This window comes from Staurois parvus, unplaced genomic scaffold, assembly GCF_062004578.1.
Source record: "Staurois parvus isolate SC_StPar_1 unplaced genomic scaffold, SC_StPar_1.0 ptg000056l, whole genome shotgun sequence".
Classification (NCBI taxonomy): domain Eukaryota; kingdom Metazoa; phylum Chordata; class Amphibia; order Anura; family Ranidae; genus Staurois; species Staurois parvus.
In genome coordinates this window covers 10,200,001-10,218,291 of record NW_028317852.1, presented here as the reverse complement: position 1 = coordinate 10,218,291, position 18,291 = coordinate 10,200,001, and the positions used below count along the sequence as shown (strand labels likewise).

Genomic DNA, 18,291 nt, shown 5'->3' with positions numbered 1-18,291 from the left:
TGAAGATGTCCTTTGAAAGGCCAACAAATGCCTCCCCCTCTCCTCCATAACAGAGGGCCAAGCTTTAGTAGCCCTAAGAGACCCTACAGAATAAAACTGACCAATAACTAGTCAGTACCTGGCATAGAGCACAGGAAGTTTTTTGCTCTTATCGAACAGATGTAACAAAACAATTTCAGTGGTATTTAACAGACCAAATGGAACCAAAAAAGACATAAAAGAAGTCTATAGTTAGGCCTCTTTCTCACATAGTGTAGTGACAGGCTTTCTTCTGCACTGGAAGAACCCCAGTCACCACTAGGACACATTGAAAACATTTGTTCTCTATGTCCCCTGTTCTTACTGCAATGCAGCCCATGGGTGTGGTGCAGGGAGCTGTGATAAAATACATATGTGCTGCAATTTTTAATTGCGCCTTGGGCAACGCATGTCACCACACAGCAGTGCAACACACTAGGCTGTTGTGCAGTGATGTGAATTGTCATTTCAACTTCAAATAAAGTTGTAAACAAAAGGGAACGGTCTGAGGGAACACTGCCCTCTGCCACATCTCACTAGAGCCCAAAACTGACAGCTGTTCGCACACTTAAATGGGGCAATTAGCTTGCAGTCAGTGTGAATGGACCCTTAAGGTTTTCACACCCTTTCACCCTTTTGCTGCTGGTACCAGTTTTAACTTTGCACACATATGCTACATTTTAAATTTTTTTTTACATAAAAACATGCTAAAAACACAAAACATTATACATTTTATGAAAGCAGAGGACCTACAGAATTAAACAACACCAGTTACAATTTCTGATGTCACACAATATTAGTGCAACTGTTTATCAAACCCATATTTTCAATAAAAATACACTTAAATTAAATTTAGTGCACACAAACACAATAAAAGCTCCAAATTTTCTGTGAAACATTATAAAAGAAGAGACTGAGGCAAATAAATGGATACCAAAATATGTGACAATTTTAAAATGAGTGCAACTTAAAAAACCTAGACAGTTCATCAATTTGAAGTTAACCCTAGAATTATTTCTCTCTCCAGTGTGCGTGGCGATACCTAATGTGTGTTGTGCAATCGTGTCTGCCGTACACTTGCATTTGTGCACGTATGTGCATGAACATGTGTACGTGGGGATATTTAAATTTTCCTTTTCTTTCCTTTAATTGTATCACAAAGAGGGCTGCTAAGCCTGCTATGACATAGCATATAGTGTATAAAGGCATTAGATGTTTCATAGACACCTAGTGCCCTTTCTGCACTCCGCCAAACAGACAGAGTAAAGACAAAACAGGCTTGATCCTGAGCTAGGCTGTGTGTATCCATAGACACACACAGTGTGGCTTGGCCCCGCCCACCCACAGTATCATTCACAGGATTTGGCAGACAGTAGCAGGAGACAATGGCTCCCACTGTCTCTGAATCTTCTGTGAGGAGAGAGAAAGGCAGAAGAGCTGCGGTAGACAGGCACAGGGCTGGATCGAGAGCTGTCTCGAGTTTTAAGAGAGGGCTGAGGGAGCAGCTTCTGAAAGGTTCTTTTACCTTAACGCAGTGAATACATTAAGATAAAAAAAACTTTTTGCCTTTATAACCACTTTAAACTTTTTTCTTGCTGAATAACAAACCTTTAAAGTTCTGGATCCTAGGATAAAATACATTGATACAAACACAAAAAAGTGATATTTCTAACCTTTGCATGTGGGAGAATTAGAACTCCACTGCCCTGTTGCAGTACAGGATATAGAAGCATTACCCACAACTTTTAAAGGCTCCTGACATGAGAATGTTACAGAATCCAAATAGGTGTACTCATCCTTTTGTAGGTGATATTCTCCATTAGCTGGTTTTTCTGGAGCAGCACATACTACAGCTATAAGGAAAAGAATAAAATTAAATTATAAAAAATGCACATTCAGAAAAATGGTTACTTTTTACATAAAAGTAACCATTGACTTATGCAAGCATTGCCTATCACAAATTAATCAATAGGGATCATGTCTAAAAAAAAAAAACAAATGAGCATGAATTTATTTTTATTCAACCTTGTGGCCCACAAAATACTTTCAAGATTTTCAGTTCTACCTAAACCTGTGCTTGGGTAGGTATTTAAGCATCCAGGGCTGCCAACCTGTTTCCTGTACCATGTAAACATGTATTTGTGTGCAGATGATTTGTCCCCACTCTGCCTTAGTGTTCAAACAAACAATCAAAAGATATCTGTTAAGCAAGAACATTTGACAGGCACGTAAGCAAAGTACTTAAAAGTCAACCATGCCAAGCAATGATGTACACATCTTTAGTACTGTTCAGTACACTTAGTTACTGAAGCATCATCAGTTATACCTACTATTATTATACAGGATTTATATAGCGCCAACAGTTTGCTCAGTGCTTAACAATATAAAGGGAGATAATACAGCAACAATACAGTTCAATACAAGGGGGTTAGGAGGGCCCTGCTCCTTGGAGCTTACAATCTAAGAGGAAGGGGCTGGTGGTACAAAAGGTAATAACTGTGGGGGATGAACTGATAGAAGATTGCGTTATTAGTTGAAGGTGGGATAGGCTTCCCTAAAGAGATAGGTTTTCAAAGAGCACCTAAAAGTGGGCAGAGTAGGCGATAGTCGGATAGATTGGTGTAGAGAGTTCCAGAGGATGGGGGAGGCTCTGGAGAAATCCTGGAGATGAGCATGGGAAGAGGAGACAAGGGAGCTAGAGAGCAGGAGGTCATGGGAGGAGCGGAGAGGACGTTTTGGGTGATATTTTGAGACAAGATTGGTGATGTAATTTGGGACAGAGTTCTAAATGGCTTTATATGTTATTATTAATGTTTTGAATTTTACTCATTGGGCAATGGGAAGCCACTGGAGGGATTGGCAGAGAGAGATGGCAGATATGTGCTGCCTCCCGGCATCTGGGCCTAGACGCCAAGCGGCCGCACATTTGCATTCTATTAAACAAAAAAAACATATGTGTTGAGAGCGCACGCCCTGCGCGCTGCCAGCACACGTCTGGTACTCATGGTAAGGTCCCGATCTCCTCTTTTGATCCTGACCTTTCCCAATCATGTGACCGCCGTGATGGCGTGTCACGGCGGTCACATGACCCTAAACCCCGCCCCGCCTCCCAGCTTCTGAAACCCTTAAAGGGCCGGGAGGCGCCAGCACCAAGGGGTTAAGGCCATGGGAGTTTATCAAGTGACTACGTGAGGAGGTGTAGATGGTGAAGAGAAGGGGACCAAGGACAGAACCTTGAGGGACCCCTACAGAAAGAGGAAGTGGAGAGGCGGAGACAGAGTTATAGGTAATGCTGAAGGAGTGTTGCGAGGAGGAGAACCAGGAGAGAGCAGAGTCTCGGAAGCCAAGAGAGTGGAGTTTTTGAATACTATTGAATATCTATATACAATAATAAACATGACCCCTACATGCTATATAAAACCTAGTTAGCAGAAAACATACATGTTTACACAAAATATCAAATAAGGCCTGAACAATCATAACAAAGATATATTGATTTATTGCCTAATCCGTAGTCATACTCTGTACACTTGTCAATCTTTTTCCCTCAAGTGCCAACACCTAATGAAACATCTGACGTCTTACTTGTGATTCATAACATAATTTGTACAAAAATACAGTAAAACACAATTACTGAACCATATTCTAAGACTAAAATTCTTAGCTTCATACACATCTAGTTCTGGGATATGACTCAATATCCTTTCTGACAAGTTAGCTACACTACTGGACATACAACCAAGTATGAACTAACATACATCAGATGGAAAAACAACTGCAAAACAGTTTAACAATACTGTTTCTTATCCAAGTTACTATGTCAAAAATTGAACCTTAATTATATCATCAATGTTCTATGGTGGTGGGTAGGCACACACATCTCAGCATGTCTGGGCATCTTAGGGTATGTATGCATGTTTGTATAGGTGAACATCCAGATGCCCAATGCAAATCAAGATGACTTTAAAAGGCTGTGTTCATTAGATATGCCAAGAAGAAATGTGTTAACAGCAGGGGATGATTAGCGAACAATTGTTCCAGATATCTAGCATACCTTGTTTTACACAGTTTTATTAATTAATGCAAAGAAGAGTTTAAACAAGCCGTAAAAGCAATGAGATATGGGATAGTTTAAACTACAGTTGTGACCAAAATTATTCAACCCCCAATGCTGTAAAGGGGTTTAGGGACTATAGTGTACATTTGGAATTGTATTCAGAATCAAATCCTACAAGGACGTTGTAACTACCCAAATGCAACTAAAATGACATCAATTGTTTATGTAATACAGTAGTAAATGGTTCTTATGTGGTTTCTTCATTGCCACAATTATTCAACCCCTTAAAGACTACCACTCTGAAGAACAGAGGTTCATACAGGTGCTTTCCATCAGGTATTGAAAACACCTGTGGATGTCACCGAGCAGCAATCAAGCATAATAAGCACCAATTAGGCAGCTTTAAAATGACTGTGATACTCAGCTCCTTCTAGACATTTACTGGTGTGGTTACAAACATGGTGAAGGCAAGAGAATGGTCCAGGAAGACAAGAGAAGAGGTGATTTCTCTTCACAGGAAGGGCAATGGCTATAAGAAGATTGCAAAGATGTTAAACATACCAAGAGACACCTTAGGAAGCATCATTCGCAAATTCAAGGCAAAGGGCACTGTTGAAACGCTACCTGGTCGTGGCAGAAAGAAGATGCTGACTTCGACTGCTGTGCGCTACCTGAAGCGTAGAGTGGAGAGAAGTCCCCGTGTGACTGCTGAGGAACTGAGAAAAGATTTGTCAGATGTGGGTACAGAAGTTTCAGCCCAGACAATAAGACGCACACTGCGTAATGAAGGCCTCCGTGCCAGAACTCCCAGGCGTACCCCCTTGCTGTCTCCAAAGAATAAGAAGAGTCGACTGCAGTATGCCAAAAGCCATGTGGACAAACCACAAAAGTTGTGGGATAGTGTTCTGTGGACTGATGAAACAAAATTAGAACTGTTTGGGCCCATGGATCAACGCTATGTTTGGAGGAGGAAGAACAAGGCCTATGATGAAAAGAACACCTTGCCTACTGTGAAGCATGGTGGAGGGTCAATCATGCTTTGGGGCTGTTTTGCTTCTGCAGGTACAGGGAAGCTTCAGCGTGTGCAAGGTACCATGAATTCTCTTCAGTACCAGGAGATATTGGATGGAAACGTGATGCAGTCCGTCACACACCTGAGGCTTGGGAGACGTTGGACCTTTCAACAGGACAATGATCCCAAGCATACCTCCAAGTCCACTAGAGCATGGTTGCAGAGGAAAGGCTGGAACATTTTGGAGTGGCCATCGCAGTCACCAGACTTAAATCCGATTGAGAACCTCTGGTGGGACTTAAAGAAAGCAGTTGCAGTGCGCAAGCCTAAGAATGTGACTGAACTGGAGGCCTTTGCCCATGAAGAATGGGCGAAGATACCCGTAGATCGCTGCAAGACACTTGTGTCAAGCTATGCTTCACGTTTAAAAGCTGTTATAACTGTAAAAGGATGCTGTACTAAGTACTAAGATTGAATGTCACTTGGGGGTTGAATAAAACTGATAATGCTGTGAGCACAGAAAAGACATTTGTGGTTATTTCATTATAACTGTTATGTTATATTTGTCTGACCTACAAGTGCCTCTTTAATGTAAATGTAAGCAAGATGACTGAATGATCAAAAGCAATGTCAAACTGGCCAAAACACTCAATTTCAGTGGGGGTTGAATAATTTTGGTCACAACTGTAATATGGGCCTCTCAATGACCAAACTGTAGACATAAAAATGCACTATTATGAATAATTACATATTTGTTTTCTGCAGTTCTGTACCTAAAAATGGAGAGTGACAGGAACTGGAGATTCAGCTTAAGATAGTGCGCGAAGAGGGGAATTACAACTTATAAAGGGTGTGCACCCTTATTACGCAAGACATTTTACAAAATACTTTATTGTGCTCGACATGGTCAATGCCTCTGGCTCTGATTGGGAGCAACTGTAGTGTGTGATTCTTAATATTATTATACAGGATTTATCCTGTGAACCTTAAAGCAGTATATAGTTACATAGTTAGTCTGGCTGAAAAAAAGAAAAAAAAAAAAAAGACAAAAGTCCATCCAGTTCAACCATTAATAAAAAAAAGGTTATAATCCTACACCCACAGTTGATCCAGAGGAAGGAAAAAAAACCCAGCAAAGCATGATCCAATTTTCTTCCTGATCCCCCAGAGGCATTCGGATATTCCCTGGATCAACTTTACCTATAAATGTTAGTGTCCAGTTGTATTCTGTATATCCAAGAAAGAATCCAGGCCTTTTTTAAAGCAATCCACTGAGCTTGCTAGAATCAATTCTTGAGGGAGTCTATTCTACATTTGCACAGCTCTCACTGTGAAGAAACCTTTCCGTGTTTGGAGTCTAAATTCTTTTCCTCCAGCCGTAAAGAGTGCTCCCTTGTCCTCTGTGATGACCTAAGGGTGAATAACTCTATACGGAGTTCACTATATGAACCATTGATGTATTTATACATGTTGATCATATCCTCCCTTAATCTCCTCTTCTCAATAGAGAAAAAATTTAAGTTCCTGTAATCTTTACTCATAGCTGAGCTCCTCCATGCCTCATCAGTTTGGTTGCCCTTCTCTGCACTTTCTCCAGCTCCCCAATGTTCTTTTTGTGAATTGGTGCCCACAATTGAACTACATATTCCAGATGAGTTATTACTAATGATTTGTACAGGAGTAATATGATATCTCTTTTAATACAAGAGAGGATTTGCTCGCTTTAGAAACCGCAGCTTGGCATTGCATGCCATTATTAAGCTTGTGATCTACCAGAACTCCCAGATCCTTCTCCACCATTGATTACCCCAGTTGTACTCCCCCTAGTATGTATGATGCATGCATATTCTTAGCCCCCAAGTACATAAACTTACATTTATTAACATTAAACATCATTTGCCACATAGTTGTCCAATTACATAGAGCATGGAGGTCAGCTTTTAAATTGGAGACATCCTGTAAGGACATTATTCCACTGCACAGCTTGGTGTCACCTGCAAAGACTGAATGGGATTTTTAATCCCAGACCCTACATCATTTATAAATATACTATAAAGTAAGGGTCCCAACACTGAATGTTGGGGTACACCACTGACAACCCTAGACCATTCAGAGTATGAATCATTAACTACTACTCTCTGAATACGATCTTTTAGCCAGTTTTCTTTCCATTTACATACAGATTTTTCTAAGCCTGTAGACTTTACCTTACACATTATCCGTGTGTGGGGAACTGTGTCAAATGCTTTTGCAAAATCTAAGTATACCACGTCCACCGCCACCCCTCTGTCCAGGGTTTTGCTCATCTCCTCATAAAAAGAAATCAGATTTGTTTGACTACTTCTGTTTTTCATGAATCCATGCTGTCTGTTGCTTAAAATATTTATTTTTCAGATAGAACTCATCTATGTGGTCTTTTATTAAACTCTCCAGTAGCTTTCCAACTATAGAAGTTAAACTAACAGGTCTATAATTACTTGGTAAATATTTTGACCTCCTTTTAAATAATGGCACCACATTGGCCTTACGCCAATCCAGTGGTACTATGCCAGTCATTAAAGAGTCCCTAAAAATCAGAAACAATGGCTTGGAAATTATAGAGCTCAATTCTAAATGCATAAAAATGCACTGGAACGCACTGGATCGCGTATGTCCCTATTTAAATTTTAGAAAAAAGGGGAAAAAATTTACTGGAACACATAAAAGAAGCACTGGAACATAAACTCATCTGGAACACATTTGGCGCTGTTTTTTTAAAGTCAGCAGCTACAGTTTTTGTAGCTGCTGACTTATTTTTTTCAGAGGCGACTGGAGCTCTGCTTTAATGCAGTTTCTGAAGTATGGACTTAAAAAATAAAAAAAAAGAAGAACATTCACATAAGTGGATGCAGCATTGATCTGATGCTGCATCTGTCTCCTGTTGCCTCTACACTAAGAACTGAGCAATCAAACACCGCTGATTGCTCAGTTCTCCCCCTAAACTCTCTCCCGTCAGTCTCCGGCTCTCTGCTCTGCTGCTCACTGGAGCACTGGGCTGTGGAGGGGGCAGGAGGAGCACATCTCTAAGAGGCTGAGCCAGGTGGCAGTGCAGGCTTCTGGGTGGACCCCCACCATATGGTCTAAATCAGTGGTTCTCAACCTTTCTAATGCCGCGACCCCTTAATACAGTTCCTCATGTTGTGGTGACCCCCAACCATAAAATTATTTTCGTTGCTACTTCATAACTGTAATTTTGCAGTGGGAGGAATAGTGCCACATCATTGGTGTCAGTGGAAGGAGTAGTGCCCCATCGTTGGTGTCAGTGGGAGGAATAGTGCCCCATCGTTGGTGTCAGTGGGAGGAATAGTGCCCCATCGTTGGTGTCAGTGGGAGGAATAGTGCCCCATCGTTGGTGTCAGTGGGAGGAATAGTGCCCCATCGTTGGTGTCAGTGGGAGGAATAGTGCCCCATCGTTGGTGTCAGTGGGAGGAATAGTGCCCCATCGTTGGTGTCAGTGGGAGGAATAGTGCCCCATCGTTGGTGTCAGTGGGAGGAATAGTGCCCCATCGTTGGTGTCAGTGGGAGGAATAGTGCCCCATCGTTGGTGTCAGTGGGAGGAATAGTGCCCCATCGTTGGTGTCAGTGGGAGGAATAGTGCCCCATCGTTGGTGTCAGTGGGGGGAATAGTGCCCCATCATTGGTGTCGGTGGGGGGAATAGTGCCCCATCATTGGTGTCGGTGGGAGGAATAGTGCCCCATCATTGGTGTCGGTGGGGGGAATAGTGCCCCATCATTGGTGTCGGTGGGGGGAATAGTGCCCCATCATTGGTGTCGGTGGGTGGAATAGAGCCCCATCATTGGTGTCGGTGGGGGGAATAGAGCCCCATCATTGGTGTCGGTGGGGGGAATAGAGCCCCATCATTGGTGTCGGTGGGGGGAATAGAGCCCCATCATTGGTGTCGGTGGGGGGAATAGAGCCCCATCATTGGTGTCAGTGGGGGGAATAGTGCCCCATCATTGGTGTCAGTGGGGGGAATAGTGCCCCATCATTGGTGTCAGTGGGGGGAATAGTGCCCCATCATTGGTGTCAGTGGGGGGAATAGTGCCCCATCATTGGTGTCAGTGGGGGGAATAGTGCCCCATCATTGGTGTCAGTGGGGGGAATAGTGCCCCATCATTGGTGTCGTTGGGGGGAATAGTGCCCCATCATTGGTGTCAGTGGGGGGAATAGTGCCCCATCATTGGTGTCAGTGGGAGGAATAGTGCCCCATCATTGGTGTCAGTGGGAGGAATAGTGCCCCATCATTGGTGTCAGTGTGGTGGAGGGGTTAATAGTTCCCCATCATTGGGGTCAGGGGGGAGGAATAGTGCCCCATCGTTGGTGTCAGTGGGGGGAGGAATAGTGCCCCATCGTTGGTGTCAGTGGGGGGAGGAATAGTGCCCTATTCTTGGTGTCAGTGGGGGGAGGAATAGTGCCCCATCGTTGGTGTCAGTGGGGGGAGGAATAGTGCCCCATCGTTGGTGTCAGTGGGGGGAGGAATAGTGCCCCATCGTTGGTGTCAGTGGGGGGAGGAATAGTGCCCCATCGTTGGTGTCAGTGGGGGGAGGAATAGTGCCCCATCGTTGGTGTCAGTGGGGGGAGGAATAGTGCCCCATCGTTGGTGTCAGTGGGGGGAGGAATAGTGCCCCATCGTTGGTGTCAGTGGGGGGAGGAATAGTGCCCCATCGTTGGTGTCAGTGGGGGGAGGAATAGTGCCCCATCGTTGGTGTCAGTGGGGGGAGGAATAGTGCCCCATCGTTGGTGTCAGTGGTGGGAGAAATAGTGCCCCATCGTTGGTATTAGTGACACAAATGATGGGGCACTATTCCTCCCACTGACACCAATGATACTTACCTTGCTGACCCCTGCTCCAGCCTGGGCTCGCTCTCTCACTTACCTGTCAGCTGTCTTCCTTCTCTGGCCGCTCTCCTCTTCACTTACTCCGGCAGCTCCCTCGATCTTCTTAGATCTACGCGTGCTGTCGCTCGGCTCCTCCTCTCCAAGCTCCACCTCCGCGCCGGTGATTGGCCGCCTGTGTGCCTCTCCTGAGCTACAGTTCCGGTGGCCAATCAGCGGCGGAGCTGTTGAGTGATCCCGGAGGTGTGGCCAGGAGACAGGGCAGCGTATCATCCCGCCCAAACATCGACTGAGTCAGAGGAGCGGTGTCTCGGTTCCTAAGACCATCGGAAATATGTGTTTTCCGATGGTCTTAGGCGACCCCTGTGAAATGGTCGTTCGACCCCCAAAGGGGTCGCGACCCCCAGGTTGAGAACCGCTGGTCTAAATCTTTTCAGAGCTTGAACCGGCAGAGTGATGTCAGACAGCAGTGGACTTTAGCCCACTGTCACCTGAAAACAGGTCACATCAGTGCACAACTAACTGCATTCCCGTGACCTACAGGAGAAGTATAGTCACAATAGTGTTGGTTATAATTCTCCATTAAGGTAAAAAATATGATTTTGGCTTCCCTTCATACATATCTGAGCCAGTTTTTTTCCACCCGAATAGTGTAACAAATTCCTGATATAAACCCTAGGTGGAAGCGAAGCAGTCCACTTGCTTCAGATATGGGGGGTTCCACTGTTAGTTGAGCGTGTGGTCATGGACTGATTCCTGAAGTCACTATCAATTCCCCTGCAGAAGTGGTTGAGCCAAGGGAAGCCAGAGTCAGTGGAAAACTTAGTGGTGTTTGTCAAGAGGTACAACCTGGTCACCACCGCTACAGCCGCCAGGACTTTCTGTTCAAGGCCACGGTCTCCCGAGGAAGCTGGTAAGACTGTTCCAGGGAAAGTGGGTGGTAAGCCTGTCAAGGAGACAGGGGGGAGGTATGTTGGTGCCAGGTCTGATGTATGTGTGCCCCAAACAAGAAAAGCCAATGCCTGTTAGTAAACCATGCTGGGGCAAGATCAGGTGTTTCCATTGCCACAAACTGGGACTTTTTGCTGCAGGCTGTCCATTCACAGATGAGCCAATGCTGTGTGACGTATCGCTCAGACAACAGTGTTTGCTGCTGTTTCATGCACTGCAGTGCCAAGTATGGGAAGACACGTGTCAAATGACTGTCAACAGTAAGCCTAATATGGCTTTGCTGGACTTGGGAAGTCTGATTACTTTGGTTAAAGCCAAGATGGTTGAAACTGTGAACTGTATGCCAGAAAAGTTACTGTAATATGTGTACTTGGGAGATACACAGGAGTATCCTACAGCCACTGTTAAATTTGAAATGGACTTAGGTACTGTGACTCATCAGGTCGGATTCGTACCCCACTTAGTGCACAAGGCCATCGTTGTTAGGGACTTACCTAAGTTTTGGGAACTGTGGGATTGTTCCAACTCAGTCACAGTAACTGACTTGGTGGCAGAGATAGAACAATTGGTTAGCACCGACAGTGTGGGTTCAGGGAACTCCTCTCAGGGCTCCCCAGGTTTTCCTTTCTCAGTTATGATGGGAGCCTGAGGAAGTCCCCACAACCAGTGAAAGTGGACACCCTTCTGCTGACACTAAAGCTACACTAGAGTTTGCTGATCTTGATGCACACAAGGAAAACTTTGGTAAGGAGCAGAGAAAAGACCTTACCCTTTGCCGAGGCCTGAGAAAATGTAGTAACAATTAATGATGTTTCTGTTGAACCAGGGGACAGGCACAGTTTTCCTTACTTCAGCAGCAATGAGGGTTTATTGTATTGTGTACACCAAAATGACTAAAAATTGTGGAACAGTTGGTGGTCCCGAAGCCGTACAAAAGGGTGGTGTTGGAACTTGCCCATGGACACTTGCTAAGGGGTCATTTTAGAGGTTGAAAAAAACACAAAAAAAAAAACACTGAAATGGTGTTACATAGGTCCAGGATACAGAAATACATAGAAAGCTATTGTTAATCCTGTCCCGTGTGTCCAATGTCAGCACCACTACCCCACTTCTGAAGTCCTTTAGTGCCCTTGCCCTTTATTGAAGTTCCCTTTGCGCACCGCATCTGTTAAGAACATTGCAAAGAGATGTTCATGGTGTTCAGTCACGTGGAGGTCCCTAAGTAAGTCCACACAGACCAGGCCACCCCTTTCATGTCACGAGTAACTGGAAAGTTGTGTAAATTATTTAAGGTGACATATTTGCGCACCTCCTGACAAGGATGGAAAAAAAAAAAAAAAAAAAAAAACGGGGAATTTCTGCTTTTGTACTAGGTGTTCCCTAGTCCTCTTTCAGGTATTCTCCATTCAAGTTGCTCTATGCGAGAAGCCCTCAGGGCATAACCGAGGAAACAGAGGAGGGGGAGCAGACACCTCACAAAAAGTGTCATTGAGCATATGCTCAGATGCAGGACAGGATTGCAACAATCATGCCTATAGTAAAAGAACACTTACTTCAGGCCCAAGCAGTCCAACAAACAATACACAACAGGGGCCCAAATCAGTTTTCTTACCTGGTGACAAGGTCCTGGTATTTGTTCCTACAGTTGAAAGCAAGTTCCTGGCTAAGTGTCAGGGTGCCTTCGAAGTAACTCAAAGTCCTCATGCACACTGGATGTTTTTACAGTTGCTGTTTTTGGCTTTTACTTTTTTTTTTTCTACCGCTAGTAAACCCCCCAGCATGTTATCCTATATGTGAATGCACACAGACTGTAATCAACCTTTTTTGGCAGGGACATTTTTTGGCTGGAAAAAAAACCCAGGACTGGTCGATTTATAGAGGAGTTTTTTTAGCTGTAAAAATGCGGTAAAACGCCGCAAGCTGGCATTTTTGGACTTTTATTATTTGATACTATTATTTAGGGTGGCATCGATTATGGAGTCTGTCCCTGTATACCCTTGGATAGACTTGCTAAAGACCTGGAAGGATATGGTGGCATTGACTGCGGGGTCTGTCCTTGTATCATTTTATATATATATATATATATATATATATATATATATATATATATATATATATATACACACACATATATACACACATATATACACACACACACACATACAGTTGCAAGAAAAAGTATGTGAACCCCTTGGGATTACATGGAGTTTTGCATGAATTGGGCATAAAATGTGCTCTGAACGTCATCTAAGTCACAACAATAGAAGAACACAATCTGCTGAACATAATACTACACAAACATTAGATGTTGCCATGGTTTAATTGCACATAACATGTAAACATTCACAGTGCAGGGAGGAAAAAGTATGAGAACCTTTGGACTTAATAACTGGTTGACCCTCCTTTGGCAGCAATAACCTGTTTCCTGTAGTTGCAGATCAGACCTGCACAACGATCTGGAGTAATTTTGGACCACTCCTCTTCTCAAAATTGTTTCAGTGTAGCAATATTCTTGGGATGTCTGGTGTGAATCGCTCTCTTAAGGTCATGCCACAGCATTTCAATCAGGTTGAGGTCAGGACTCTGACTGGGCCACTCCAGAAGGCGTATTCTGTGCTGTTGCAGCCATTGTTTTGTTGAATTACTTGTATGCTTTGGGTCATTGTCCTGTTGCATCACCCATCCTCTGCAGAGCTTCAGTTGGCGGACAGATGGTCGTACGTTTTCCTGCAAAATGTCTTGATAAACTCTGGAATTCATTTTCCCATCAATGACAACAATCCGTCCAGGCCCTGAGGCAGCAAAGCAGCCCCAAACCATGATGCTCCCTCCGCCATGTTTTACAGTGGGGATGAGGTTTTGATGTTGGTGTGCTGTGCCTTTTTTTCTCCACACATAGTGTTGTGTGGTCTTCCCAAACAACTCAATCTTGGTCTCATCTGTCCACAGTATATTTTGCCAGTAGTGCTGTGGAACATCCAGGTGCTCTTTTGCAAACTTCAAACGTGCTGCAATCTTCTTTTTGGACAGCATTGGCTTCCTCCGTGGTGTCCTCCCATGTACTCCATTCTTGTGTAATGTTTTCCTTATTGTAGATGTGTCAACAAAAATGTTAGCATGTGCCAGAGATTTCTGTAGGTCTTTAGCTGACACTCTGGGATTCTTCTTTACCTCATGCAGCATTCTGTGCTGTACTCTTGCAGTCATTTTTACAGGACGACCACGCCTAGGGAGAGTAGCAACAGTGCTAAACTTTCTCCATTTGTAGACAGTCTGTCTTACTGTGGACACATGAACATCAAGGCTTTTGAAGATACTTTTGTAACCCTTTCCAGCTTCATGCAAGTCAACAATTCTTCATCGTAGGTCTTCTGAGAGCTCTTTTCTGCGAGGCATGGTTCACATCAGACAGTGCTTCTTGAAACCAGTTAACCTAAAACAGGTGTGTGTTTTTTAAGGGCAGGACAGCTGTCAGCAACACATCCAATATCATCACACTGATTGGAGTCAAGGTTGGCTCACTCCTGGCTCCAATTAGCTCTGGGAGAAGTCATTAAGCTAGGGCCTCACATACTTTTTCCTCCCTGCACTGTGAATGTTTACATGTTATGTGCAATTAAACCATGGCAACATCTCATGTTTGTGTAGTATTTTGTTCAGCAGACTGTGTTCTTCTATTGTTGTGACTTAGATGACGTTCAGAGCACATTTTATGCCCAATTCATGCAAAACTCCATGTAATCCCAAGGGGTTCACATACTTTTTCTTGCAACTGTACATACATACATACATACACACACACACACACACACACACACACACATATACATATACACAGATAGATAGATCATGACCGTGCAATTGTTAAAGTGCAGCAGCACTGAAAGCTGAAAATTGTCCTGGGCAGGAAGGGGGTATAAGTGCCCAGTAGGCAAGTGGTTAAGATCACCTCACCTCCTCTTAAGCTTGAGCACTGAAGTTTAGGAAAATGGAAGTAAGGAACCACCAAATTCAAATGCTGTTTCAAAAATGTACCAACAACCCTGTCTGTAATTTTACGCTCAATAGCATTTTCACCATTTCAGCAATCTTTTTTTTTAATACAGAAAACAGGGTTAGCAGATAATTTGCAGTACACATTACTATCCAATAATTGTGACAGCATTTCCTTCTGGTAATCTTCAATATCCACAAGCACCACTGCACCAGCACCCCCCCCCCCCACCTCATCAACAGTCTGATAACATCTCTCCTAAGTGATACATGGTGAAAACTATTTGGAATATGGTCCCGAAGAGTTAAATTAGACAAAATTGCAGATATATCAGTATTAACTTTCTTAACCACTTCCCGTCCGGCCCATGTACATAAACGGCTGGATGGGAGCAGTGCAGGAGCAGGTTTCCGTTCATAAACGGCGCCCGCATTTACAGCCTGTGGAGAAATTTACAGGAGAAATTACAGCTTTTGCAGCCTTTATGGGTGTAAAAGCAATCAATGTAAAAAAAAAAAAAATCTTCATCACCCCCCACAGGTAGTAGAGTGTCACTATGGTGACACTGTACTGCTAGGGTGACAGTATGTTAAAAAAGAAAATCAAATAGAAGAAAAAAATGTTTGAAAAATTATAATTTTTGGTTATAATTTACTAATTTGGGTTTTATTTTTTTACTAAAAAGATAACTGAATACATTTTGGCCAAGATTTATGAATAAAGATTATTTAATTGCAAAATGTTATAAGAAAAATACAAACATTTTTGGACTTTCATTTATATAGCAAAAAAAAAAAATCCCAGTGGTGAATAAATACCACCAAAATAAAGTTGTATCTGTCTCAAAAAAATGCTAAAAAATTCATATGGGTACAGTGTTGCATGACCGCGCAATTGTTATTCAAAGTGTGATAGCACTGAAAGCTGAAAATTGGCCTGGGCAGGAAGGGGGTATAAGTGCCCAGTAGGCAAGTGGTTAAGATCACCTCACCTCCTCTTAAGCTTGAGCACTGAAGTTTAGGAAAATGGAAGTAAGGAACCACCAAATTCAAATGCTGTTTCAAAAATGTACCAACAACCCTGTCTGTAATTTTACGCTCAATAGCATTTTCACCATTTCAGCAATCTTTTTTTTTAATACAGAAAACAGGGTTAGCAGATAATTTGCAGTACACATTACTATCCAATAATTGTGACAGCATTTCCTTCTGGTAATCTTCAATATCCACAAGCACCACTGCACCAGCACCCCCCCCCCACCTCATCAACAGTCTGATAACATCTCTCCTAAGTGATACATGGTGAAAACTATTTGGAATATGGTCCCGAAGAGTTAAATTAGATAAAATTGCAGATATATCAGTATTAACTTTCTTAACCACTTCCCGTCCGGCCCATGTACATAAACGGCTGGATGGGAGCAGTGCAGGAGCAGGTTTCCGTTCATAAACGGCGCCCGCATTTACAGCCTGTGGAGAAATTTACAGGAGAAATTACAGCTTTTGCAGCCTTTATGGGTGTAAAAGCAATCAATGTAAAAAAAAAAAAAATCTTCATCACCCCCCACAGGTAGTAGAGTGTCACTATGGTGACACTGTACTGCTAGGGTGACAGTATGTTAAAAAAGAAAATCAAATAGAAGAAAAAAATGTTTGAAAAATTATAATTTTTGGTTATAATTTACTAATTTGGGTTTTATTTTTTTACTAAAAAGATAACTGAATACATTTTGGCCAAGATTTATGAATAAAGATTATTTAATTGCAAAATGTTATAAGAAAAATACAAACATTTTTGGACTTTCATTTATATAGCAAAAAAAAAAAAATCCCAGTGGTGAATAAATACCACCAAAATAAAGTTGTATCTGTCTCAAAAAAATGCTAAAAAATTCATATGGGTACAGTGTTGCATGACCGCGCAATTGTTATTCAAAGTGTGATAGCACTGAAAGCTGAAAATTGGCCTGGGCAGGAAAGGGGTAAAAGTGTCTGGACTTGAAGTGGTTAATATACTGTATATCTCCAAGGGAGTGAGGTGGTGGGTGGTGTTTTACTTTTATTTTGCAAACCCAAATCAGACAAATAAATAACCCCATGGCCATACAACTCTTGTCATCTCTCCCAAGAGGAGAGATCACCGAAAGTAGAAGTATATTTCGCCATTTTCAAATATTTTGATTGCATTAGTCCATGGTAACACAGTTGCTGACCTTACGACTATAGGAGTATTGATGTATTTTGTCTTTCTTGGTCCGATTGAAAGGCTTGTTGCCTTAAACTATAGCCAAACATTAACTTTTTTGTCTTATGGACATTTGAATAAACTTTTATGCTGCAAACCTCTAGTTTTTGATTCCTGATATACAGTTAGGTCCATATATATTTGGACACAGGCACAATTTTAAATCTTTTGGCTCTCATCATATAAAAGATGAGGTTATGTCGAGTAAACAGATACCAAACATGACAGGCTTTAAAATTGCGCATTACCATGCAACAGTGACAAACTATGTAAATTGTTAATATCCATAGACAAGCCATTAAAAGTCTTTACAGGTTACCACTTCAGATTTACACAGGAGATCTAGTGCTTTTGATCTGAAGTTCACGGTGATGCCTCACATGTATGGTGCAGTCTCTTTCTACAGTTAGGTCCATATATATTTGGACACAGGCACAATTTTCATAATTTTGGCTCTGTATGCTACCAGAATAAATTAAAATGAAACAATACAAATGAATTTAAAGTGCAAGCGTTCAGCTTTAATTCAAAAGGTTGAACATAAATATCAAGTACAAAATTTTAGGAACTGCAACCATTTTTATACACAGTCAACCCATTTTCATGGGCTCAAATGTATTTGGACTAATTAATATAATCATAAATAAATGTTCATTTTTAATATTTTGTTGAGAATCCTTTACTGGCAATGACTGCCTGAAGTCTGGAACCCATGGACATTACCAAAGACTGGGTTTCCTCCTTTCTGATGCTCTGCAGGCTCTAACTGCAGCTGTCTTCAGTTGTTCTTTGTGGGTCTTTCTGCCTTTTAGTTTTGTCTTCAGCAAATGAAATGCATGCTCAATTGGGTTGAGATCACGTGATTTATTCGGTCATTGCAGAATATTCCACTTCTTTTCCTTCAAAAGCTCCTGGGTTGCTTTTGCAGTGCGTTTTGGATCATTGTCCATCTGTACTGTGAAGCGCCGTGCAATCAACTTTGCTGCATTTGGCTAAATCTGGGCAGACAGTATATCTCTATGCCCATGCCATCACACTGCCTCCACCATGTTTTACAGATGATGTTGTGTGCTTTGGATCATGAGCTGTTCCAAAGCCTTCTCCACACTTTTTTCATCCCGTCATTCTGGTAAAGATTA

General features: G+C 42.5%; 1 protein-coding gene across 3 annotated transcripts in view; it reads right to left on the bottom strand.

Moving 5' to 3' along the window:
* Positions 1–18,291, bottom strand: part of LOC149469994 (C4b-binding protein alpha chain-like) — a 230,459-nt gene that overhangs the window by 99,639 nt on the left and 112,529 nt on the right. For all 3 annotated transcript variants that reach the window (XR_016311453.1, XM_089668329.1, XM_089668330.1), the window contains exon 7: positions 1,692–1,871. Coding sequence is in view for 2 of the 3 variants with exons in the window: in XM_089668329.1 (XP_089524455.1) it covers positions 1,692–1,871 (180 nt within the window). In the remaining variant the exon portion in view is untranslated. The remainder of the gene's footprint in view (positions 1–1,691; positions 1,872–18,291) is intronic.